The sequence below is a fragment of the Coregonus clupeaformis genome, chromosome 27 (genome assembly GCF_020615455.1).
Source record: "Coregonus clupeaformis isolate EN_2021a chromosome 27, ASM2061545v1, whole genome shotgun sequence".
Classification (NCBI taxonomy): domain Eukaryota; kingdom Metazoa; phylum Chordata; class Actinopteri; order Salmoniformes; family Salmonidae; genus Coregonus; species Coregonus clupeaformis.
This window is the reverse complement of record NC_059218.1, coordinates 42,633,148-42,659,039: the sequence shown is the minus strand read 5'-3', so window position 1 is coordinate 42,659,039 and position 25,892 is coordinate 42,633,148. Positions and strand designations below refer to the sequence as shown.

Genomic DNA, 25,892 nt, shown 5'->3' with positions numbered 1-25,892 from the left:
TTTATTTCTTATTAAAGCTAATTATTCAAGGTTCGCTTTATTTTTTTTAAACTAAAATGTTTGATTGCATTTCAAATCGTGAATCACTCGTATGCTGTGTGATGACATGAACAAATGAATGATTAATTGATACAGTAGCCTATATACAGTGACGGGAAAAAAGTATTTGATCCCCTGCTGATTTTGTACGTTTGCCCACTGACAAAGACATGATCAGTCTATAATTTTAATGGTAGGTTTATTTGAACTGTGAGAGACAGAATAACAACAACAAAATCCAGAAAAATGCATGTCAAAAATTTTTATAAATTGATTTGCATTTTAATGAGGGAAATAAGTATTTGACCCCTCTGCAAAACATGACTTAGTACTTGGTGGCAAAACCCTTGTTGGCAATCACAGAGGTCAGACGTTTCTTGTAATTGGCCACCAGGTTTGCACACATCTCAGGAGGGATTTTGTCCCACTCCTCTTTGCAGATCTTCTCCAAGTCATTAAGGTTTCGAGGCTGACGTTTGGCAACTCGAACCTTCAGCTCCCTCCACAGATTTTCTATGGGATTAAGGTCTGGAGACTGGCTAGGCCACTCCAGGACCTTAATGTGCTTCTTCTTGAGCCACTCCTTTGTTGCCTTGGCCGTGTGTTTTGGGTCATTGTCATGCTGGAATACCCATCCACAACCCATTTTCAATGCCCTGGCTGAGGGAAGGAGGTTCTCACCCAAGATTTGATGGTACATGGCCCCGTCCATCGTCCCTTTGATGCGGTGAAGTTGTCCTGTCCCCTTAGCAGAAAAACACCCCCAAAGCATAATGTTTCCACCTCCATGTTTGACGGTGGGGATGGTGTTCTTGGGGTCATAGGCAGCATTCCTCCTCCTCCAAACATGGCGAGTTGAGTTGATGCCAAAGAGCTCGATTTTGGTCTCATCTGACCACAACACTTTCACCCAGTTCTCCCCTGAATCATTCAGATGTTCATTTGCAAACTTCAGACGGGCCTGTATATGTGCTTTCTTGAGCAGGGGGACCTTGCGGGCACTGCAGGATTTCAGTCCTTCACAGCGTAGTGTGTTACCAATTGTTTTCTTGGTGACTATGGTCCCAGCTGCCTTGAGATCATTGACAAGATCCTCCCGTGTAGTTCTGGGCTGATTCCTCACCATTCTCATGATCATTGCAACTCCACGAGGTGAGATCTTGCATGGAGCCCCAGGCCGAGGGAGATTGACAGGTCTTTTGTGTTTCTTCCATTTGCGAATAATCGCACCAACTGTTGTCACCTTCTCACCAAGCTGCTTGGCGATGGTCTTGTAGCCCATTCCAGCCTTGTGTAGGTCTGCAGTCTTGTCCCTGACATCCTTGGAGAGCTCTTTGTTCTTGGCCATGGTGGAGAGTTTGGAATCTGATTGATTGATTGCTTCTGTGGACAGGTGTCTTTTATACAGGTAACAAGCTGAGATTAGGAGCACTCCCTTTAAGAGTGTGCTCCTAATCTCAGCTTGTTACCTGTATAAAAGACACCTGGGAGCCAGAAATCTTTCTGATTGAGAGGGGGTCAAATACTTATTTCCCTCATTAAAATGCAAATTAATGTATAACATTTTTGTTGTTATTCTGTCTCTCACTGTTCAAATAAACCTACCATTAAAATTATAGATCATGATATGATCATTTCTTTGTCAGTGGGCAAACGTACAAAATCAGCAGGGGATCATATCCTTTTTTCCCTCACTGTAGATCTGTAAAAACATCAGTATAATAAATAGAAATATAATGTTCTCTCCTCTCCTTTATTATCTGTTTGTTTGTTATGTTGTCATTTAATGCTATGTTACAGTATGTGATGTGATGTCATGTCATGTCATGCTGTTACAGTATGTGATGTTATGTCATGTCATGCTGTTACAGTATGTGATGTCATGTCATGTCATGTCATGCTGTTACAGTATGTGATGTCATGGCATGCTATGTTGCAGTATGTGATGTCATATCATGTCATGCTAAGTTGCAGTATGTGATGTCATGTCATGCTATGTTACAGTATGTGATGTCATGTCATGCTATGTTACAGTATGTGATGTCATGTCATGTCATGCTATGTTACAGTATGTGATGTCATGTCATGCTATGTTACAGTATGTGATGTCATGTCATGCTATGTTACAGTATGTGATGTCATGTCATGCTATGTTACAGTATGTGATGTCATGTCATGCTATGTTACAGTATGTGATGTCATGTCATGCTATGTTACAGTATGTGATGTCATGTCATGTCATGCTATGTTGCAGTATGTGATGTCATGCTATGTTACAGTATGTGATGTCATGTCATGCTATGTTACAGTATGTGATGTCATGTCATGCTATGTTACAGTATGTGATGTCATGTCATGCTATGTTACAGTATGTGATGTCATGTCATGTCATGCTATGTTACAGTATGTGATGTCATGTCATGCTATGTTACAGTATGTGATGTCATGTCATGCTATGTTACAGTATGTGATGTCATGCTATGTTACAGTATGTGATGTCATGTCATGTCATGCTATGTTACAGTATGTGATGTCATGTCATGCTATGTTACAGTATGTCATATCATGTCATGCTATGTTGCAGTATGTGATGTCATGTCATGCTATGTTACAGTATGTGTTGTCATGTCATTACATTTACATTATTTAGCAGATGCTCTTATCCAGAGCGACTTACAGTTAGTGCATACATTATTCTTTTTTTTCTTCTTCATACTGGCCCCCCGTGGGAATCGAACCCACAACCCTGGCGTTGCAAACGCCATGCTCTACCATCTGAGCTACCTCCCTGCCGGCCATTCCCTCCCCTACCCTGGACGACGCTGGGCCAATTGTGCACCGCCCCATTGGTCTCCCGGTTGCAGCCGGCTACAGCAGAGCCTGGATACGAACCAGGATCTCTAGTGGCACAGCTAGCACTGCGATGCAGTGCCTTAGACCATGTTACTTAGGCTATGTTACAGTATGTGATGTCATGTCATAATATGTTACAGTATGTGATGTCATGTCATGTCATGCTGTTACAGTATGTGATGTCATGTCATGCTATGTTGCAGTATGTGATGTCATGTCATGTTGCAGTATGTGATGTCATGTCATGTCATGCTATGTTGCAGTATGTGATGTCATGTCATGCTATGTTGCAGTATGTGATGTCATGTCATGTCATGCTGTTACAGTATGTGATGTCATGTCATGCTATGTTGCAGTATGTGATGTCATGTCATGTTGCAGTATGTGATGTCATGCTATGTTACAGGATGTGATGTCATGTCATGCTATGTTACAGTATGTGATGTCATGTCATGTCATGCTATGTTGCAGTATGTGATGTCATGTCATGCTATGTTGCAGTATGTGATGTCATGTCATGCTATGTTGCAGTATGTGATGTAATGTCATGCTATGTTACAGTATGTGTTGTCATGTCATGCTATGTTACAGTATGTGTTGTCATGTCATGCTATGTTACAGTATGTGATGTCATGTCATGCTATGTTACAGTATGTGATGTCATGTCATGTCATGCTATGTTACAGTATGTGATGTCATGTCATGCTATGTTACAGTATGTGATGTCATGTCATGCTATGTTACAGTATGTGATGTCATGTCATGTCATGCTATGTTGCAGTATGTGTTGTCATGTCATGCTATTTTACAGTATGTGATGTCATGCTATGTTACAGTATGTCATGTCATGTCATGCTATGTTACAGTATGTGATGTCATGTCATGCTATGTTACAGTATGTGATGTCATGTCATGTCATGCTATGTTGCAGTATGTGATGTCATGCTATGTTACAGTATGTAATGTCATGTCATGCTATGTTACAGTATGTGATGTCATGTCATGTCATGCTATGTTGTAGTATGTGATGTCATGCTATGTTACAGTATGTAATGTCATGTCATGCTATGTTACAGTATGTGATGTCATGTCATGCTATGTTACAGTATGTGATGTCATGTCATGCTATGTTACAGTATGTGATGTCATGTCATGTCATGCTATGTTACAGTATGTGATGACATGTCATGTCATGCTATGTTGCAGTATGTGATGTCATGTCATGTCATGCTATGTTACAGTATGTGATGTCATGTCATGTCATGGAACATGATATTGTCTATCTTTATCTAATGGTGTGTTATGTCATGCTATGTTACAGTATGTGATGTCATGGAACATGATATTGTCTATCTTTATCTAATGGTGTGTTATGTCATGTTATGTCATGGAACATGATATTGTCTATCTTTATCTAATGGTGTGTTATGTCATGTTATGTCATGGAACATGATATTGTCTATCTTTATCTAATGGTGTGTTATGTCATGCTATGTTACAGTATGTGATGTCATGTCATGCTATGTGATGTTCTCTCACCTCCAGGGCGTTACAGATGGACTGGACAGCACTGACTGAGGAGCTATGGGACGGGCCAAACACTGCAGCTACGCCCAGAGCCAACTGGTCACACACTGGGGAGAGGAGAGGGGGAGGAGGAGGGAGAGGGGAGGAGGGGAGGGGAGGAGAGGAGAGGGGGGAGGAGGAGGGAGAGGAGAGGAGGATGTGGAGAGGAGAGGGGGAGGAGGAGGGAGAGGAGAGGAGGATGAGGGGAGGGGGGAGGAGGAGGGAGAGGAGAGGAGGATGAGGAGAGGGGGAGGAGGAGGGAGAGGAGGATGAGGGAGGAGAGGCGAGGGGGGGGTGAGGGGGAGGGGGAGGGGGAGGAGGGGAGGAGAGGGGGGAGGAGGAGGGAGAGGAGAGGAGGATGAGGGGAGGGAGGAGAGGGGGAGGAGGGGCGACGGGGTGAGGGGAGGAGAGGGAAGGAGGGGAGGAGAGGGGAGGAGGGGAGGAGAGGCGAGGGGGGTGAGGGGAGGGGGAGGGGGAGGAGGGGGAGGAGAGGGGGAGGAGGAGGGAGAGGAGGATGAGGGAGGAGAGGCGAGGGGGGTGAGGGGAGGGGGGGGGGAGGGGGGAGGAGAGGGGAGGCGGGGAGGAGAGGCGAGGGGGGTGAGGGGAGGGAGGGGAGGGGAGGAGGGGAGGAGAGTGGGGTGAGGGGAGGGAAGGGGGGGGAGGGGAGGGGAGGGGGGAGGGGCGACGGGGGAGGGGAGGAGAAGGGGAAGGAGGGGGAGAGGCGAGGGGGGTGAGGGGAGGAGAGGGGGAGGAGGAGCGAGGGGGGTGAAGGGAGGAGAGGGGGGAGGAGGAGCGAGGGGGTGATGGGAGGAGAGGGGGAGGAGGGAGGAGAGGCGAGGGGGGTGAGGGGAGGAGAGGGGGAGGAGGAGCGAAGGGGGTGAGGGGAGGAGAGGGGGAGGAGGAAGGAGGAGAGGTGAGGGGGGTGAGGGGAGTAGTCAAAGCATCGATATAAAGACAAAGCAGTGGTCATTTAGAATTGACAATATTAATTTGCTGTAAAACTATTCCATCACCCCCGGTGTTACCTCTCCTGGAGGCCTCAAAGCTGTCGAAGAGGTTGATTCTCTGGATGTCGTAGGTCAGGGTGGTGTTGGGCATTAAGGTCCGGTTCCTGTTGATGTTGCTCACTGCAAACTTAAAGGCCAACTCCTCTACACTCACCAACTCACTCTCACGAGTCTCAAAGATACCACCTGGAGGGAGGGAATGAACGAGAATGGGAGAGAGGGGGAGAGGGAGGTAGAGGGAGAGAGAGGGGGAGAGGGAGGTAGAGGGAGGTAGAGGAAGAGAGAGGAGAGAGAGAGAGAGAGAGAGAGAGAGAGAGAGAGAGAGAGAGAGAGAGAGAGAGAGAGGGAGAGAGGCGGGAGAGAGAGCGGGAGAGAGAGCGGGGAGAGGTAGAGAGAGAGAGAGAGAGGTAGAGGGAGAGAGAGGGTGAGAGGGAGAGAGAGCGGGGAGAGGGAGGTAGAGGGAGAGAGAGCGGGGGAGAAGGAGGTAGAGGGAGAGAGGGGAGAGCGAGGGAGAGAGAGTGGGGAGAGGGAGAGGGAGGGAGAGAGAGTGGGGAGAGAGAGTGGGGAGAGAGGGAGAGAGAGAGAGAGAGAGAGAGAGAGAGAGTGGGGAGAGAGAGTGGGGAGAGAGAGAGAGAGAGAGAGAGAGAGAGAGAGAGAGGGAGAGGGAGGGAGAGGGAGAGAGAGAGAGAGAGAGAGAGAGAGAGAGAGAGAGAGAGAGAGAGAGAGAGAGAGAGGGAGAGAGAGGGGGAGGCAGGATGAGAAAGGGAGAGAGTGAGACAGTAAGGATATGAACCTTAGTTCACCCGTAATAAATACATACAAACAAAACCATCATTTGAGTTTGAGATAATAAAATAAAAACATAACAGGGAAGAAGAAAGAAGCAGATAAAGAGAGAAAAATGAACTGATGAGAAGGGATGAAAAAATTAGCGGGGGATGGAGAAAGTCAATTATGCAACCAAGCCAGAAAGCAATTATTGACTTCTTTGTATCTGTTAGAAACGAAACATGCAGTAATGCTTTATGTCAAATGTATGTCCCAAATTGTTCCCCATAGTGCACTACAAGCCCTAAAAGTAGGGAATAGGGTGGTTTATGGGATGTAGACATGGTTTATTTAAACTGATGGTTTATGTAAAATGCAGGGCTTTGTGCAATGGGTGATTATTTTTCAATGTTATTATGAATTATTAGATTCAACAACAAGCATGACCCAGTCACAGGAGAAAAAGCACATTGAGAATGGAATGATTTCACTACTTTACCTCCAATACATTACTTCGAGCATACCAAACAACCATGATTAAATGCAGTGCAACATTATCCTATCATGTTCATTTAAACTGATCCACCTTCTCTTAGTAATTTATTTAATTAGAATGTGAAACAGCAGAGAGCATGCACGCACACTACTCCCTACATAGTGCACTACTTTACTTTGACCAGGGCCCTATGGAGGGAGAGGGGGAGGAGGGAGAGGGGGAGGGAGGGAGAGGGGGAGGGAGGGAGGAAGGGAGATGGAGGGAGAGGGGGAGGGAGAGAGGGAGGGAGAGGGGGAGAGGTGGGTGGAGGGACGGAGATGGAGGGAGAGGGGGAGGGAGGGAGGGAGGGAGAGGGGGAGGGAGGGACGGAGATGGAGGGAGAGGGGGAGGGAGGGAGGGAGAGGGGGAGAGGGGGAGGGAGGGAGTAAGAGATGGAGGGAGGGAGGGAGGGAGGGAGATGGAGGGAGGGAGGGAGATGGAGGGAGGGAGATGGAGGGGGGAGAGAGGGAGAGGGGGAGGGGGATGGAGTGATGGAGAGAGGGATGAGGGAGAGATGGCGGGAGGGAGGGAGTGAGGGAGGGAGAGGGGGAGGGAGGGAGATGGAGGGAGGGGGGATGGAGGGATGGAGAGAGGGATGAGGGATGAGGGAGAGATGGAGGGAGGGAGAGGGGGAGGGAGGGAGATGGAGGGAGGGATGAGGGATGAGGGAGAGATGGAGGGAGGGAGATGGAGGGATGGAGAGAGGGATGAAGAATGAGGGAGAGATGGAGAGAGGGAGGAGAGACGGAGTGAGAGATGGAGGGAGGGAGGAATGAGGGAGAGAGAGAGAGGGGGAGGGGGGAGAGATGGAGGCATGGAGAGATGGAGGCATGGAGAGATGGAGGCATGGAGGTAAGGAGAGAGGAATGGAGGGATGGATGGGGTGGAATAGCGAGATTTAGTGGTAGGCAGGGGTGGGCCAGAGAGATAAAGACAGAGGGAGAGATTAAGAGAAAATAGCTGAGCTCAAGCCAAGCCACCCTGTAGACATGTTCAATATGAGGGAAAGACAGAGTGTGTTTCACAACCACCTCATGCTGATTCAGTGTCTACAGCCCAGTAGGACTGCTGCAGCTTCACTCAGATGGAAAATATTACACTGAACTATAATATAAAAACGCAACATGCAACAATTTCAAATATTTTACTGAGTTACAGTTCATTTAAGGAAATCAGCCAATTTAAATGAATTAATTAGGCCCTAATCTATGGATTTCACATGTCTGGGAATACAGACATGCATCTGTTGGTCACAGATACACTATGGGGTGTTTCTCATACTACCGTGATCCACACTCTCATGCTGCAAGTGCATTCTCCGAGGACGTTCTCTGGAGGACATTCTTGTGAGGACGAGAGTGTGGAGAACGCATAAAACATTTCATGTAAGAAGCACTCGCAAATCCCTCTACTGCATTACCTCTACTGCATTACCTCTACTGCCCCCCCTCTACTGCATTACCTCTACTGCACTCCCTCTACTGCATTACCTCTACTGCATTACCTCTACTGCACTCCCTCTACTGCACTCCCTCTACTGCACTCCCTCTACTGCACTCCCTCTACTGCACTCCCTCTACTGCACTCCCTCTACTGCATTACCTCTACTGCATTCCCTCTACTGCATTACCTCTACTGCACTCCCTCTACTGCACTCCCTCTACTGCATCACCTCTACTGCATTACCTCTACTGCATTACCTCTACTGCACTCCCTCTACTGCACTCCCTCTACTGCATTACCTCTACTGCACTCCCTCTACTGCACTCCCTCTACTGCATCACCTCTACTGCATTACCTCTACTGCATTACCTCTACTGCACTCCCTCTACTGCACTCCCTCTACTGCACTCCCTCTACTGCACTCCCCTCTACTGCACTCCCCTCTACTGCACTCCCCTTTACTGCACTCCCCTCTACTGCACTCCCTCTACTGCACTCCCTCTACTGCACTCCCTCTACTGCATTACCTCTACTGCACTCCCTCTACTGCATTACCTCTACTGCATTACCTCTACTGCATTCCCTCTACTGCACTCCCTCTACTGCACTCCCTCTACTGCACTCCCTCTACTGCACTCCCTCTACTGCACTCCCTCTACTGCATCACCTTTACTGCACTCCCTCTACTGCACTCCCTCTACTGCATTCCCTCTACTGCACTCCCTCTACTGCACTCCCCTTTACTGCACTCCCTCTACTGCACTCCCCTCTACTGCATTACCTCTACTGCACTCCCTCTACTGCACTCCCCTCTACTGCACTCCCCTCTACTGCACTCCCCTCTACTGCACTCCCCTTTACTGCACTCCCTCTACTGCACTCCCTCTACTGCACTCCCCTCTACTGCACTCCCTCTACTGCACTCCCTCTACTGCATTACCTCTACTGCACTCCCTCTACTGCACTCCCCTCTACTGCATTCCCTCTACTGCACTCCCTCTACTGCACTCCCTCTACTGCACTCCCTCTACTGCATTACCTCTACTGCATTACCTCTACTGCACTCCCCTCTACTGCACTCCCTCTACTGCATCACCTCTACTGCACTCCCTCTACTGCATTACCTCTACTGCACTCCCTCTACTGCATCACCTCTACTGCACTCCCTCTACTGCACTCCCTCTACTGCATTACCTCTACTGCACTCCCTCTACTGCACTCCCTCTACTGCACTCCCTCTACTGCATCACCTCTACTGCACTCCCTCTACTGCACTCCCCTCTACTGCATTACCTCTACTGCACTCCCTCTACTGCACTCCCCTCTACTGCACTCCCTCTACTGCATCACCTCTACTGCACTCCCTCTACTGCATTACCTCTACTGCACTCCCTCTACTGCACTCCCTCTACTGCACTCCCTCTACTGCATCACCTCTACTGCACTCCCTCTACTGCACTCCCTCTACTGCATTACCTCTACTGCACTCCCTCTACTGCACTCCCTCTACTGCACTCCCTCTACTGCATCACCTCTACTGCACTCCCTCTACTGCACTCCCTCTACTGCACTCCCTCTACTGCACTCCCCTCTACTGCATTACCTCTACTGCACTCCCTCTACTGCACTCCCTCTACTGCACTCCCTCTACTGCATTACCTCATGCTGCACTCCCCTCTACTGCATTACCTCTACTGCACTCCCTCTACTGCACTCCCTCTACTGCACTCCCTCTACTGCATTACCTCTACTGCATTACCTCTACTGCATTACCTCTACTGCACTCCCTCTACTGCACTCCCTCTACTGCACTCCCTCTACTGCATCACCTTTACTGCACTCCCTCTACTGCACTCCCTCTACTGCACTCCCTCTACTGCATTCCCTCTACTGCACTCCCTCTACTGCACTCCCCTTTACTGCACTCCCTCTACTGCACTCCCCTCTACTGCACTCCCCTCTACTGCACTCCCCTCTACTGCACTCCCTCTACTGCACTCCCTCTACTGCACTCCCCTCTACTGCACTCCCTCTACTGCACTCCCTCTACTGCATTACCTCTACTGCACTCCCTCTACTGCACTCCCCTCTACTGCATTCCCTCTACTGCACTCCCTCTACTGCACTCCCTCTACTGCACTCCCTCTACTGCACTCCCTCTACTGCATTACCTCTACTGCACTCCCTCTACTGCACTCCCCTCTACTGCATCACCTCTACTGCACTCCCTCTACTGCATTACCTCTACTGCACTCCCTCTACTGCACTCCCTCTACTGCACTCCCTCTACTGCACTCCCTCTACTGCATTACCTCTACTGCACTCCCTCTACTGCACTCCCTCTACTGCACTCCCTCTACTGCATCACCTCTACTGCACTCCCTCTACTGCACTCCCCTCTACTGCATTACCTCTACTGCACTCCCTCTACTGCACTCCCCTCTACTGCACTCCCTCTACTGCATCACCTCTACTGCACTCCCTCTACTGCACTCCCTCTACTGCATCACTTCTACTGCACTCCCTCTACTGCACTCCCCTCTACTGCATTACCTCTACTGCACTCCCTCTACTGCACTCCCTCTACTGCACTCCCTCTACTGCATCACCTCTACTGCACTCCCTCTACTGCACTCCCTCTACTGCACTCCCTCTACTGCACTCCCTCTACTGCATCACCTCTACTGCACTCCCTCTACTGCACTCCCTCTACTGCATTACCTCTACTGCACTCCCTCTACTGCACTCCCTCTACTGCACTCCCTCTACTGCACTCCCTCTACTGCATCACCTCTACTGCACTCCCTCTACTGCATTACCTCTACTGCACTCCCTCTACTGCACTCCCCTCTACTGCATTACCTCTACTGCACTCCCTCTACTGCACTCCCTCTACTGCACTCCCTCTACTGCATTACCTCATGCTGCACCTCCCCATTCACTGAACCCTCTTCCAGCCAGGACAACGGCAACAATAGAGACGAAACAAGATATACACAAAGAAAACGTTTTACTTCACAACTATCAGCTAGCTATATGTGAATCATAATAATGTAGCTAACCAGATAGTATAACAGACAAAGATTTACCTAAAACCAATGTTATCCAAGGTAGATTCTTCGCGGGTAGTTAGCTAACAATTATTTGTGGCTAGCTAACAGTAGAAGCTAGCCTGTTAGCTCTATTGACCTACGCACACTACAGTGGGTATTGTAGGCAGGTAAACCTACCAGAATTAACACAGCATGTATTTGTTAACGTATCAAGATAACATATTGTAGTCAGGCAGCATATGAGATGTGAAAGGGCAACATTTCATTCCGAAGTCGGACTAATATTTTCTCTCGCTTCAGCTCAAATATTCGCTGCCATAGATTTCAAGAAAATGTGCGTCATTTTTACATGGTTGTGTCATATTTATTTGCATTATTTTCCTTTGAAGCTTGCATCGATGCATGCTTAAAAATATGTACAAAACGGAGTACGCATTCAAGAAGTGCCCTCAATGCTCCGTTTCGCATACTTTGATTTGGACTCATACTCCGACACTCCAGTGCTCCAATTTGCCCGGAGCATGGTAGTATGCGTTTTGAGAAACACCCTATATATACACAAAAGTATGTGGACAGCCCCTTCAAATTAGTGGATTCGGCCATTTCAGCCACACCCGTTGCTGACAGGTGTATAAAATCGAGCACACAGCCATGCAATCTCCATAGACAAACACTGGCAGTAGAATGGCCTTACTGATGAGCTCAGTTACTTTCAACGTGGCACCATTATAGGTAGTGCGTAAAAATCGTCTGTCCTCTGTTGCAACACTCACTACCGAGTTCCAAACTTCCCCTGGAAGCAACGTTAGCAGAATAATCGTTTGTCGGGAGCTTCATAAAATGGGATCTATTGGCGAGCAACCGCACACAAGCCTAAGATCACCATAAGCAATGCAAAGAGTCGGCTGGAGTGGTGTAAAGCTCACTGTCATTGGACTCTGGAGCAGTGGAAATGCGTTCACTGGAGTGACGAATTTGAGTTTGGCGGATGCCAGGGGAATGCTACCTGCCCAAAAACATACTGCCAACTGTTTGGTGGAGGAGGAATAATGGTCTGGGGCTGTTTTTCATGGTTCGGGCTAGGCCCCTTAGTTCCAGTGAAGGGAAATCTTAACGCTACAGCATACAATGACATTCTAGATGATTCTGTGCTTCCAACTTTGTGGCAACAGTTTTGGGGAAGGCCCTTTCCTCTTTCAGCATGACAATGCCCCCGTGCACAAAGCGACGTCCATACAGTGAGCCAGTCCAACATCAGTGCCCGACCTCACTAATGTTCGTGGCTGAATGGAAGCAAGTCCCCGCAGCAATGTTCCAACATCTAGTGGAAAGCCTTCCCAGAAGAGTGGAGGCTGTTATAGCAGCAAAGGGGGACCAACTCCATATTAATGCCCATGATTTTGGAATGAGATGTTCGACAAGCAGGTGTTCACATACTTTTGGTCATGTAGTGTACCTTTAAAAAAAAGGTAGGGGTGTGGATCAGAAAACCAGTCAGTATCTGTTGGTTGTGGCTTGTGGAATGTTGTCCCACTCCTCTTCAATGGCTGTGCGAAGTTGCTGGATATTGGCGGGAACTAGAACACACTGTCCTACACGTCATTCCAGAGGATCCCAAACATGCTCAATGGGTGACATGACATGTCTTGTGAGTATGCAGGCCATGGAAGAACTGGGACATTTTCAGCTTCCAGGAATTGTGTACAGATCCTTGCGACATTAACAGGGCCGTGCATTAACATGAGGTGATGGCGGCGGATGAATGGCACGACAATGGGCCTCAGAATCTCGTTAAGGTATCTATGTGCGTTCAAATTGCCATCGCTAAAATGCAATTGTCTATAGCTTATGCCCATACCATAACCCCACCACCATCATGGGGCACTCTGTTCACAACGTTGACATCAGCAAACCGCTCTCCCACACAACGCCATACACGCTGTCTCATCTGCCTTGGAACAGTTGAAATCGAGATTAATCCGTGAAGAGCACACTTCTCCAGTGTGCCAGTGGCCATCAAAGGTGAGCATTTTCCCACTGAAGTCGGTTACGATGTCGAACTGCAGTCAGGTCAAGACCCTGGTGAGGACGACGAGCACGCAGATGAGCTTCCCTGTGACGGTTTCTGACAGTTTGTGCAGAAATTCTTCGGTTGTGCAAACCCACAGTTTCATCAGCTGTCCGGGTGGCTGGTCTCAAGACGATCCTGCAGGTTTAAGAAGCCGGATCCTGGGCTGGTGTGGTTACACGTGGTCTGCGGTTGTGAGGTCAGTTGTAGGCGTACTGCCAAATTCTCTAAAACGACATTGGAGGCGACTCATGGTAGAGAAATTAACATTCCTGCAGTCAGAATGCCAATTGCGCGCTCCCTCAAATCTTGAGACATCTGTGGCATTGTGTTCTGTGATAAAACTGCACATGTTAGTGGCCTTTTATTGTCCCCAGCACAAGGTGCACCTGTGTAATGATCATGCTGTATAATCAGCTTCTTGATATGTCTCACCGTTCAAGTTGATGGATTATCTTGGCAAAGGAGAAATGCTCACTAACAGGGATGTACAAATATTTGTGCACAAAATGTGAGAGAAATAAGGCATATGGAAAAATTCGGGGATCTTTTATTTCAGCTCATGAAACCAACACTTTACCTGTTGCGTTTATATTTTTGTTCAGTGTAGTTGATGCTGCACTCAAGAGAGAGGGAGCGAGAGAGAGAGATAGAGGGGGAGCGAGAGGGAGAGAGAGAGAGAGAGGGGGGGAGCGAGAGAGAGAGATAGAGAGGGGGAGCGAGAGAGAGAGAGATAGAAACTCTGTCCTCGGGACCTCAAGGGGTGTACGTTTTGCCTTAGCACTACACAGCTGATTCAAATAATCAAAGCTTGATGATTAGTTGATTATTTGAATCAGCTGTGTAGTGCAAGGGGAAAACGTGCACCCCTTGAGGTCCCGAGGACAGAGTTTGGGAAACGCTGCTACCTTTCTATCTATGTTATGATGATATATGATATTACTTTTCCCACATTTTGTTGTGTTACAAAGTGGGATTAAAATGGATTGAATTGTCATTTTTTTGTCAACAATCTACACAAAATACTAGCAATTATCCCTGCAGTGTAAAATCTAACAGTATATCTTGCTAAACGAATTAAGTACAATTTACTCTGATTACTAAAAGTTCAACTTACTCACTTTCACTCAGTAGTTATTACTCAATTATTAATCATTGTAGATTGTACTCAATCAGACCAAGTGTAATTTGATAGAACAAATTAGTGCGTACAATTTGTGTAATACTGTAGTTTGACCTTGATTACATCTGACCTCATCTACAGACACTTCCCAAAGGCATGTTTCAGGTTCTGAAATTATTTCCAGCATCTCCGCAATTCATCAAATTGAAAGCTTTTATCAAATATTGCTCGACAAAAGTGGACACTTTCTCAATTGTAAAAAAATTATGAATTGTTCATTTGTATCATGTGTGTTAAACTGTCGAATTTGGAAGCATCATCTCTAAAGCTAGCAATCAGGCAGGCAAGCCATGGCTAACATTACGTCATAACAGTTTAAAACATAGACAGAAGGGTTAGTTATAAATATTCATGGTTTAAATCAAGTTAAGCTACGGCCGTTATCAGTAAGGTTTTGAAATGAATAATTCTCCTAACCTGCTACGAAAAGTCACTTCCGGTCATACAGTGAGGGAAAAAAGTATTTGATCCCCTGCTGATTCTGTACGTTTGCCCACTGACAAAAGACATGATCAGTCTATAATTTTAATGGTAGGTTTATTTGAACAGTGAGAGACAGAATAACAACAAAAAAATCCAGAAAAACGCATGTCAAAAATGTTATAAATTGATTTGCATTTTAATGAGGGAAATAAGTATTTGACCCCCTCTCAATCAGAAAGATTTCTGGCTCCCAGGTGTCTTTTATACAGGTAATGAGCTGAGAGTAGGAGCACACTCTTAAAGGGAGTGCTCCTAATCTCAGCTTGTTACCTGTATAAAAGGCACCTGTCCACAGAAGCAATCAATCAGATTCCAAACTCTCCACCATGGCCAAGAGCTGGGCTTTATGGAAGAGTGGCCAGAAAAACGCCATTGCTTAAAGAAAAAAATAAGCAAACACGTTTGGTGTTCGCCAAAAGGCATGTGGGAGACTCCCCAAACATATGGAAGAAGGTACAAGGAAAACGCTATGTCTGCCGCAAACCCAACACCTCTCATCACCCTGAGAACACCATCCCCACAGTGAAGCATGGTGGTGGTAGCATCATGCTGTGAGGATGTTTTTTCATCTGCAGGGACTGGGAAACTGGTCAGAATTGAAGGAATGATGGATGACATGAGGAAGTATTTTAAAACATGCAAGGTAGGTTTCCTGTCATTCTGGTTACTGTTGATTATTGTGTCCATTCCCAATGAACCCACCCCTAACCCCTATACACCTGTGGTGATCTGAGAGAATTAGATGGGTGACTATGGAGTTCACTTCATCTAACCAATATTGGGGATAGCTTAGTGAGATCTGACCTGCCCCCCCCCCAGAGTCCACTCAGACACTCTTGACATCTGTTCCAAATGGGAACTACAAATGCGGCTCATGTGCACAGTGCAACAAGCGCTACAAAAAACATCCTTCTTCAGACACCCACATTCAGGTCGGAAAATCCCTGTTAGGGGGTATCATCTCGTGCAAGACAAAGGGAGCAATCTATCTCATCACCTGTACATGTGGGAAAGCCTACGTAGGACAAACGAAAAGACAATTCAAACAACGCATAGCTGAACACCGCAGCTCAATCAGGTGTAAGGACACTGACTAGCCAGTTGCAGCTCACTTTGTTGAAGCCAACCATCCCATCTCCTCCCTCAAACACACAGGCATTGAGCATGTTGCTCTACCAAGGAGAGGAGGTAACATGGAGATCCTACTACTACAGAGGGAGGTCTACTGGATCTCCTGTCTAAAAACAGTGACCCCTAGTGGTCTGAACATTGACCCCTACTGGTCTGAACATTGACCCCTAGTGGTCTGAACATTGACCCCTAGTGGTCTGAACACTGACCCCTAGTGGTCTGAATATTGACCCCTAGTGGTCTGAACATTGACCCCTAGTGGTCTGAATATTGACCCCTAGTGGTCTGAACATTGACCCCTAGTGGTCTGAACACTGACCCCTAGTGGTCTGAACACTGACCCCTAGTGGTCTGAATATTGACCCCTAGTGGTCTGAATATTGACCCCTAGTGGTCTGAACACTGACCCCTAGTGGTCTGAACATTGACCCCTAGTGGTCTGAATATTGACCCCTAGTGGTCTAAATATTGACTTTGATCTCAGACCCTGCTTATGAACAATTATATTTTCTATGAACAAGTCTTATAAATGAATATATTATTTCTACAGCTTATCCACGTACACCCAATATCCACGTACACCCTGTTGATGATGCTTATTATGCATTGTGGTTGAACCAAAATATTACGTGTAGCAAAAACGTAATGAAATTGGAAACAATTAAATATATATGTGAAATGAAATTAAACACTTATGTATGTTGATGCTAATCTTATGTTAATGATAACAGCAGCCTAATATATTCAATATGCTGTAAACTATTGTCTTTTAACAGTTTCACTCAATGAATTCTAAATTAGCCTAATAATTATGACACACCCCTCACTTTTGTCATTGGTTGCACTAATTGCACTGTTTTGTCTACATAACCTGGTTCAAGCATTCATGACATCACCCTGAAGTGAATACCGAAACGTTGGTGGTTTACCCAATAAATGACTGGGAGGTTATACAAAGACTCTCTTTTGTTTTTATAGCTTAATGTAACTAACCATCAGTCAGGGTGGATATATTGCTGTATAACGTGTCTGTCTAGTGTTCTCATCTTAAGTGCATTTGTGTGTTTCTGACGAGCTTGGTGACGCACCGGTAGCCCTACTTCCAAATCGTCAGTGACAACGCCGAAAATCAAGTCCACTACAATCCCGTTCAAGATCTCCGTTGCCCTGCAGAGTGAAGTTGTGTTGACCGACCTCCCCAGACCGACCTCCCCAGACCGACCTCCCCAGACTGCCTGATGCTGGTAATATTCAGTGTGATCTATGCTCTACATCAGTTATCCCAACACTTTTTGAGTTCGTTCAGAAAAATCCTGCTCGGTTTTAGAAGATGGGAAACTGAAGCCAATGATAAAAGGGTCTGAAGAATGACTTGATGATACATGTGTAAGACATCGACCAAATGACAAACACTGGCTGAAAACACACTTTGTCCTCGTTTCTACATTACAAATGTGGTTTAAGGCTTGAGTTTTTCTTTCTCTTCCCACGAGACATTGGGTTGGATTCAGTACTGTTTGTGGTGAGCTGTATCTAGAACACAGAACAAAATATTTTTAAAAAATTGTCAAGAGTATTTGGTTTGAAGTAGGAACAGAAAATGAAGTCTGTCATAAATTTACAGTTAGCTGACGGTCATATCCAGAGTAACTTTCAAGGGCACAGATAGATTTTATTTTTCCTCACTTAGGGATTTGAACCAACAACCTTTGGTTTACTGGCCCAACGCTCTTAACCGCTAGGCTACGTGCCGCCCTGTGAACGAACGACTACATCTACACTTTTGAGTGTCTACAGGGAGGAGAGCCTAGGGGAGAATCGCAATTGCGGTTTCTTGTCTCCTTGCGCTCCTCATCTTTTTCTCCAAACCCATTGGATGAGAAGGTCAGAGGGGAGGGACCTCTCACCATCTCATCTAGTGGATTTTGAGAAGGAGCCGAGAGGACACAATGAATCAAGGAAATGTAATTGAGATTCTTCCAAAAAAGCTGATTTGGGATTCAGAGGACAGACCATACTTCTTTGCTCGGTAATAACCTGTTCTTTGTCAATGGCAGAACCTCAATTACATTTCCTTCTCGAAACCCATTGGAGGACGTGAGGAATCAAGGAAATGCACATTAGAGGCTGCTGCTGCCTATTGAAATCACTGGCCACTTTAAGAAATGGAACACTAGTCACTTTAATAATGTTTCCATATCTTGCACTACTCATCTCATATGTATATACTGCATTCTATTCTATAATATTCTACTGTATCTTAGTCCATGCCGCTCTGTCATTGCTCGTCCATAAATGTATATATTCTTAAAACCCATTCCTTACTAGTTGTGTGTGTATTGGGTATATGTTGTGAAATTGTTAGATACAGTGGGGAAAAAAAGTATTTAGTCAGCCACCAATTGTGCAAGTTCTCCCACTTAAAAAGATGAGGCCTGTAATTTTCATCATAGGTACACATCAACTATGACAGACAAAATTAGAAAAAAATTCCAGAAAATCACATTGTAGGATTTTTAATGAATTTATTTGCAAATTATGGTGGAAAATAAGTATTTGGTCAATAACAAAAGTTTCTCAATACTTTGTTATATACCCTTTGTTGGCAATGACACAGGTCAAACGTTTTCTGTAAGTCTTCACAAGGTTTTCACACACTGTTGCTGATATTTTGGCCCATTCCTCCATGCAGATCTCCTCTAGAGCAGTGATGTTTTGGGGCTGTCGCTGGGCAACACGGACTTTCAACTCCCTCCAAAGATTTTCTATGGGGTTGAGATCTGGAGACTGGCTAGGCCACTCCAGGACCTTGAAATGCTTCTTACGAAGCCACTCCTTCGTTGCCCGGGCGGTGTGTTTGGGATCATTGTCATGCTGAAAGACCCAGCCACGTTTCATCTTCAATGCCCTTGCTGATGGAAGGAGGTTTTCACTCAAAATCTCACGATACATGGCCCCATTCATTCTTTCCTTTACACGGATCAGTCGTCCTGGTCCCTTTGCAGAAAAACAGCCCCAAAGCATGATGTTTCCACCCCCATGCTTCACAGTAGGTATGGTGTTCTTTGGATGCAACTCAGCATTGTACTCCTGAGTGGCGCAGTGGTCTAAGGCACTGCATCGCAGTGCTAACTGTGTCACTAGAGATCCTGGTTCGAATCCAGGCTCTGTCGCAGCCGGCCGCGACCGGGAGACTCATGGGCGGCGCACAATTGGCCCAGCGTCGTCCAGGGTAGGGGAGGGAATGGCCGGCCGGGATGTAGCTCAGTTGATAGAGCATGGCGTTTGCAACGCCAGGGTTGTGGGTTCGATTCCCACGGGGGGCCAGTATAAAAAAAGATGTATTCACTAACTGTAAGTCGCTCTGGATAAGAGCGTCTGCTAAATGACTAAAATGTAAATGAAATGTAAGCATTCTTTGTCCTCCAAACACAACGAGTTGAGTTTACCAAAAAGTTATATTTTGGTTTCATCTGACCATATGACATTCTCCCAATCCTCTTCTGGATCATCCAAATGCACTCTAGCAAACTTCAGACGGGCCTGGACATGTACTGGCTTAAGCAGGGGGACACGTCTGGCACTGCAGGATTTGAGTCCCTGGCGGCGTAGTGTGTTACTGATGGTAGGCTTTGTTACTTTGGTCCCAGCTCTCTGCAGGTCATTCACTAGGTCCCCCGTGTGGTTCTGGGATTTTTGCTCACCGTTCTTGTGATCATTTTGACCCCACGGGGTGAGATCTTGAGTGGAGCCCCAGATCGAGGGAGATTATCAGTGGTCTTGTATGTCTTCCATTTCCTAATAATTGCTCCCAAAGTTGATTTCTTCAAACCAAGCTGCTTACCTATTGCAGATTCAGTCTTCCCAGCCTGGTGCAGGTCTACAATTTTGTTTCTGGTGTCCTTTGACAGCTCTTTGGTCTTGGCCATAGTGGAGTTTGGAGTGTGACTGTTTGAGGTTGTGGACAGGTTTCTTTTATACTGATAACAAGTTCAAACAGGTGCCATTAATACAGGTAACGAGTGGAGGACAGAGGAGCCTCTTAAAGAAGAAGTTACAGGTCTGTGAGAGCCAGAAATCTTGCTTGTTTGTAGGTGACCAAATACTTATTTTCCACCATAATTTGCAAATAAATTCATTAAAAATCCTACAATGTGATTTTCTGGATTTTTTCTCCTCAATTTGTCTGTCATAGTTGACGTGTACCTATGATGAAAATTACAGGCCTCTCTCATCTTTTTAAGTGGGAGAACTTGCACAATTGGTGGCTGACTAAATACTTTTTTTCCCCACTGTATTACTTGTTAGATATTACTGCACTGCCGGAGCTAGAAGCACAAGCATTTCGATACACCCGCTATAACATCTGCTATAACACGTGTATGTGACAAATAAAATGTGATTTGATTTTAAATGCAATTGAGATTCTACCAATGAATTGTCTGTGTTCGTATTTCAGATTCTATGCAGGACTGTGTAGAACAATAGGAGACCATTATCACCATTATCACCAATGTCACCAATGTCACCATGATCACCATTATCACCATTATCACCAATGTCACCATTAGCACCATTATCACCAATGTCACTATTATCACCAATATCACCATTATTGCCAATGTCACCATTATCCCCGATGTCACCATTATCCCCATTATCACCAATGTCACCATTATCACCAATGCCACCATGATCACCAATGTCACCATGATCACCAGTATCACCATTATCACCAGTATCACCAGTATCACCATTATCACCAGTATCACCATTATCACCAATGTCACCAATGTCACCATTATCACCAATGTCACCATGATCACCAATGTCACCATGATCACCATTATCACCAATGTCACCATTATCACCAATGTCACCATGATCACCATTATCACCATTATCTTTTATTCTGCACAGAATCTATTATCTTGATGACCACTGACCTTTTACTGTGGGGGTCAGCTTTACTCTTTAGATCATTTTCATGATTACTGATTCATTGACATAATTACTTTGTTTCAAGCATGTTGTCAATGTTTGTAAAACATGGCCTACCACAGCTGATTTTGGGACTTACATACAGTGCATTCGGAAAGTATTCAGACCCGTTGACTTCTTCCACATTTTGTTACGTTACAGCCTTATTCTAAAATTGATTAAATAGTCCCCCCCCCCGCCCCCCCCATAATCAATCTACACCCAATACCCCATAATGACAAAGCAAAAACAGGTTTTTAGAAATTGTTGCTAATTGATTAAAAATAAAAACTGAAATATGACATTTACATATGTTTTCAGACCCTTTACTCCGTATTTTGTTGAAGCACCTTTGGCAGCGATTACAGCCTCAAGTCTTCTTGGGTATGACACTACAAGCTTGGCACACCTGTATTTGGGGAGTTTCTCCCATTCTTCTCTGCAGATCCTCTCAAGCTCTGTCAGTATAGATGGGGAGTGTCACTGCGCAGCTATTTTCAGGTCTCTCCAGAGATGTTCGATCGGGTTCAAGAGACTTGTCCCGAAGGCACTCCTGTGTTGTCTTGGCTGTGTGCTTAGGGTCGTTGTCCTGTTGGAAGGTGAACCTTTGCCCCAGTCTGAGGTCCTGAGCGCTCTGGAGCAGGTTTTCATCAAGGATCTCTCTAGTTTGTTCCGTTCATCTTTCCCTCGATCCTGACTAGTCTCCCAGACCTTGCTGCTGAAAAACATCCCCACAGCATGATGCTGCCACCACCATGCTTCACCGTAGGGATGGTGCCAGGTTTCCTCCAGTCGTGACACTTGGCATTCAGGCCAAAGAGTTCAATCTTGGTTTCATCAGACCAGAGAATCTTGTTTCTCATGGTCAGAGTCCTTTAGGTGCCTTTTGGCAAACTCCAAGCGGGCTGTCATGTGCCTTTTACTGAGGAGTGGCTTCCGTCTGGCCACTCTACCATAAAGGCCTGATTTGTGGAGTGCTGCAGACATGGTTATCCTTCTGGAAGGTTCTCCCATCTCCACAGAGGAACTCTGGAGCTCTGTTAGAGTGACCATCGGGTTCTTGATCACCTCCCTGACCAAGGCCCTTCTCCACCGATTGCTCAGTTTGGCCGGGAGGTCAGCTCTAGGAAGAGTCTTGGTGGTTCCAAACTTCATCCATTTAAGAATGATGGAGGCCACTGTATTCTTGGGGACCTTCAATGCTGCAGACATTTTTTGGTACCCTTCCCCAGATCTGTGCCTCGACACAAACCTGTCTTGGAGCTCTACAGACAATTCCTTCGACCTCACGGCTTGGTTTTTGCTCTGACATGCACGGTCAACTGTGTGACCTTATATAGACAGGTGTGTGCCTTTCCAAATCATGTCCAATCAATTTAATTTACCACAGGTGGACTCCAATCAAGTTGTAGAAACATCTCAAGGATGATCAATGGAAACAGGATGCACCTGAGCTCAATTTCGAGTCTCATAGCAAAGGGTCTGAATACTTATGTAAATAAGGTATTTCTGGGGTTATTATTGTTTAATACATTTACAAACATTTCTAAAAACCTGTTTTCGCTTTGACATTATGAGGTATTTTTATTCTGTACAGGCTTCCTTTTTTCCACGCTGTCATTTATGTTAGTATTGTGGAGTAACTACAATGTTGTTGATCCATCCTCCTTTATCTACTATCATAGCCACCTCTTAAAGTTTAAAGGGAGTACCAGTACCAGATCAATGTGCAGAGGTACGAGGTATTTGAGATAGATATGTACATGAAGACAGGGTAAAGTGACTAGGCATCAGGATAGATAATAATAAGGTATTTGAGATAGATATGTACATGAAGGCAGGGTAAAGTGACTAGGCATCAGGATAGATAATAATAAGGTATTTGAGATAGATATGTACATGAAGGCAGGGTAAAGTGACTAGGCATCAGGATAGATAATAATAAGGTATTTGAGATAGATATGTACATGAAGACAGGGTAAAGTGACTAGGCATCAGGATAGATAATAATAAGGTATTTGAGATAGATATGTACATGAAGGCAGGGTAAAGTGACTAGGCATCAGGATAGATAATAATAAGGTATTTGAGATAGATATGTACATGAAGACAGGGTAAAGTGACTAGGCATCAGGATAGATAATAATAAGGTATTTGAGATAGATATGTACATGAAGACAGGGTAAAGTGACTAGGCATCAGGATAGATAATAATAAGGTATTTGAGATAGATATGTACATGAAGGCAGGGTAAAGTGACTAGGCATCAGGATAGATAATAATAAGGTATTTGAGATAGATATGTACATGAAGGCAGGGTAAAGTGACTAGGCATCAGGATAGATAATAATAAGGTATTTGAGATAGATATGTACATGAAGGCAGGGTAAAGTGACTAGGCATCAGGATAGATAATAATAAGGTAGATATGTACATGAAGGCAGGGTAAAGTGACTAGGCATCAGGATAGATAATAATAAGGTATTTGAGATAGATATGTACATGAAGGCAGGGTAAAGTGACTAGGCATCAGGATAGATAATAATAAGGTATTTGAGATAGATATGTACATGAAGGCAGGGTAAAGTGACTAGGCATCAGGATAGATAATAATAAGGTATTTGAGATAGATATGTACATGAAGACAGGGTAAAGTGACTAGGCATCAGGATAGATAATAATAAGGTATTTGAGATAGATATGTACATGAAGACAGGGTAAAGTGACTAGGCATCAGGATAGATAATAATAAGGTATTTGAGATAGATATGTACATGAAGACAGGGTAAAGTGACTAGGCATCAGGATAGATAATAATAAGGTATTTGAGATAGATATGTACATGAAGACAGGGTAAAGTGACTAGGCATCAGGATAGATAATAATAAGGTATTTGAGATAGATATGTACATGAAGACAGGGTAAAGTGACTAGGCATCAGGATAGATAATAATAAGGTATTTGAGATAGATATGTACATGAAGGCAGGGTAAAGTGACTAGGCATCAGGATAGATAATAATAAGGTATTTGAGGTAGATATGTACATGAAGGCAGGGTAAAGTGACTAGGCATCAGGATAGATAATAATAAGGTATTTGAGATAGATATGTACATGAAGGCAGGGTAAAGTGACTAGGCATCAGGATAGATAATAATAAGGTATTTGAGATAGATATGTACATGAAGACAGGGTAAAGTGACTAGGCATCAGGATAGATAATAATAAGGTATTTGAGATAGATATGTACATGAAGGCAGGGTAAAGTGACTAGGCATCAGGATAGATAATAATAAGGTATTTGAGATAGATATGAACATGACGACAGGGTAAAGTGACTAGGTATCAGGATAGATAATAATAAGGTATTTGAGATAGATATGTACATGAAGGCAGGGTAAAGTGACTAGGCATCAGGATAGATAATAATAAGGTATTTGAGGTAGATATGTACATGAAGACAGGGTAAAGTGACTAGGCATCAGGATAGATAATAATAAGGTATTTGAGGTAGATATGTACATGAAGGCAGGGTAAAGTGACTAGGCATCAGGATAGATAATAATAAGGTAGATATGTACATGAAGGCAGGGTAAAGTGACTAGGCATCAGGATAGATAATAATAAGGTAGATATGTACATGAAGGCAGGGGTAAAGTGACTAGGCATCAGGATAGATAATAATAAGGTAGATATGTACATGAAGGCAGGGTAAAGTGACTAGGCATCAGGATAGATAATAATAAGGTAGATATGTACATGAAGGCAGGGTAAAGTGACTAGGCATCAGGATAGATAATAATAAGGTAGATATGTACATGAAGGCAGGGTAAAGTGACTAGGCATCAGGATAGATAATAATAAGGTAGATATGTACATGAAGGCAGGGTAAAGTGACTAGGCATCAGGATAGATAATAATAAGGTATTTGAGGTAGATATGTACATGAAGGCAGGGTAAAGTGACTAGGCATCAGGATAGATAATAATAAGGTAGATATGTACATGAAGGCAGGGTAAAGTGACTAGGCATCAGGATAGATAATAATAAGGTAGATATGTACATGAAGGCAGGGTAAAGTGACTAGGCATCAGGATAGATAATAATAAGGTAGATATGTACATGAAGGCAGGGGTAAAGTGACTAGGCATCAGGATAGATAATAATAAGGTAGATATGTACATGAAGGCAGGGTAAAGTGACTAGGCATCAGGATAGATAATAATAAGGTAGATATGTACATGAAGACAGGGTAAAGTGACTAGGCATCAGGATAGATAATAATAAGGTATTTGAGGTAGATATGTACATGAAGGCAGGGTAAAGTGACTAGGCATCAGGATAGATAATAATAAGGTAGATATGTACATGAAGACAGGGTAAAGTGACTAGGCATCAGGATAGATAATAATAAGGTAGATATGTACATGAAGGCAGGGTAAAGTGACTAGGCATCAGGATAGATAATAATAAGGTAGATATGTACATGAAGGCAGGGGAAAGTGACTAGGCATCAGGATAGATAATAATAAGGTAGATATGTACATGAAGGCAGGGAAAAGTGACTAGGCATCAGGATAGATAATAATAAGGTAGATATGTACATGAAGGCAGGGTAAAGTGACTAGGCATCAGGATAGATAATAATAAGGTATTTGAGGTAGATATGTACATGAAGGCAGGGTAAAGTGACTAGGCATCAGGATAGATAATAATAAGGTAGATATGTACATGAAGGCAGGGAAAAGTGACTAGGCATCAGGATAGATAATAATAAGGTAGA

The 25,892-nt window shown here is 44.8% G+C and overlaps 1 protein-coding gene across 1 annotated transcript in view; it reads right to left on the bottom strand.

The window, feature by feature from the left end:
* Positions 1-25,892, bottom strand: part of grik1a (glutamate receptor, ionotropic, kainate 1a) — an 81,867-nt gene that overhangs the window by 42,461 nt on the left and 13,514 nt on the right. Inside the window, exons 2-3 of the mRNA XM_041851459.2 lie at positions 5,484-5,651; positions 4,432-4,526 (exon numbers count right to left, since the gene is read on the bottom strand). Coding sequence (XP_041707393.2) covers positions 4,432-4,526; positions 5,484-5,651 — 263 coding nt within the window. The remainder of the gene's footprint in view (positions 1-4,431; positions 4,527-5,483; positions 5,652-25,892) is intronic.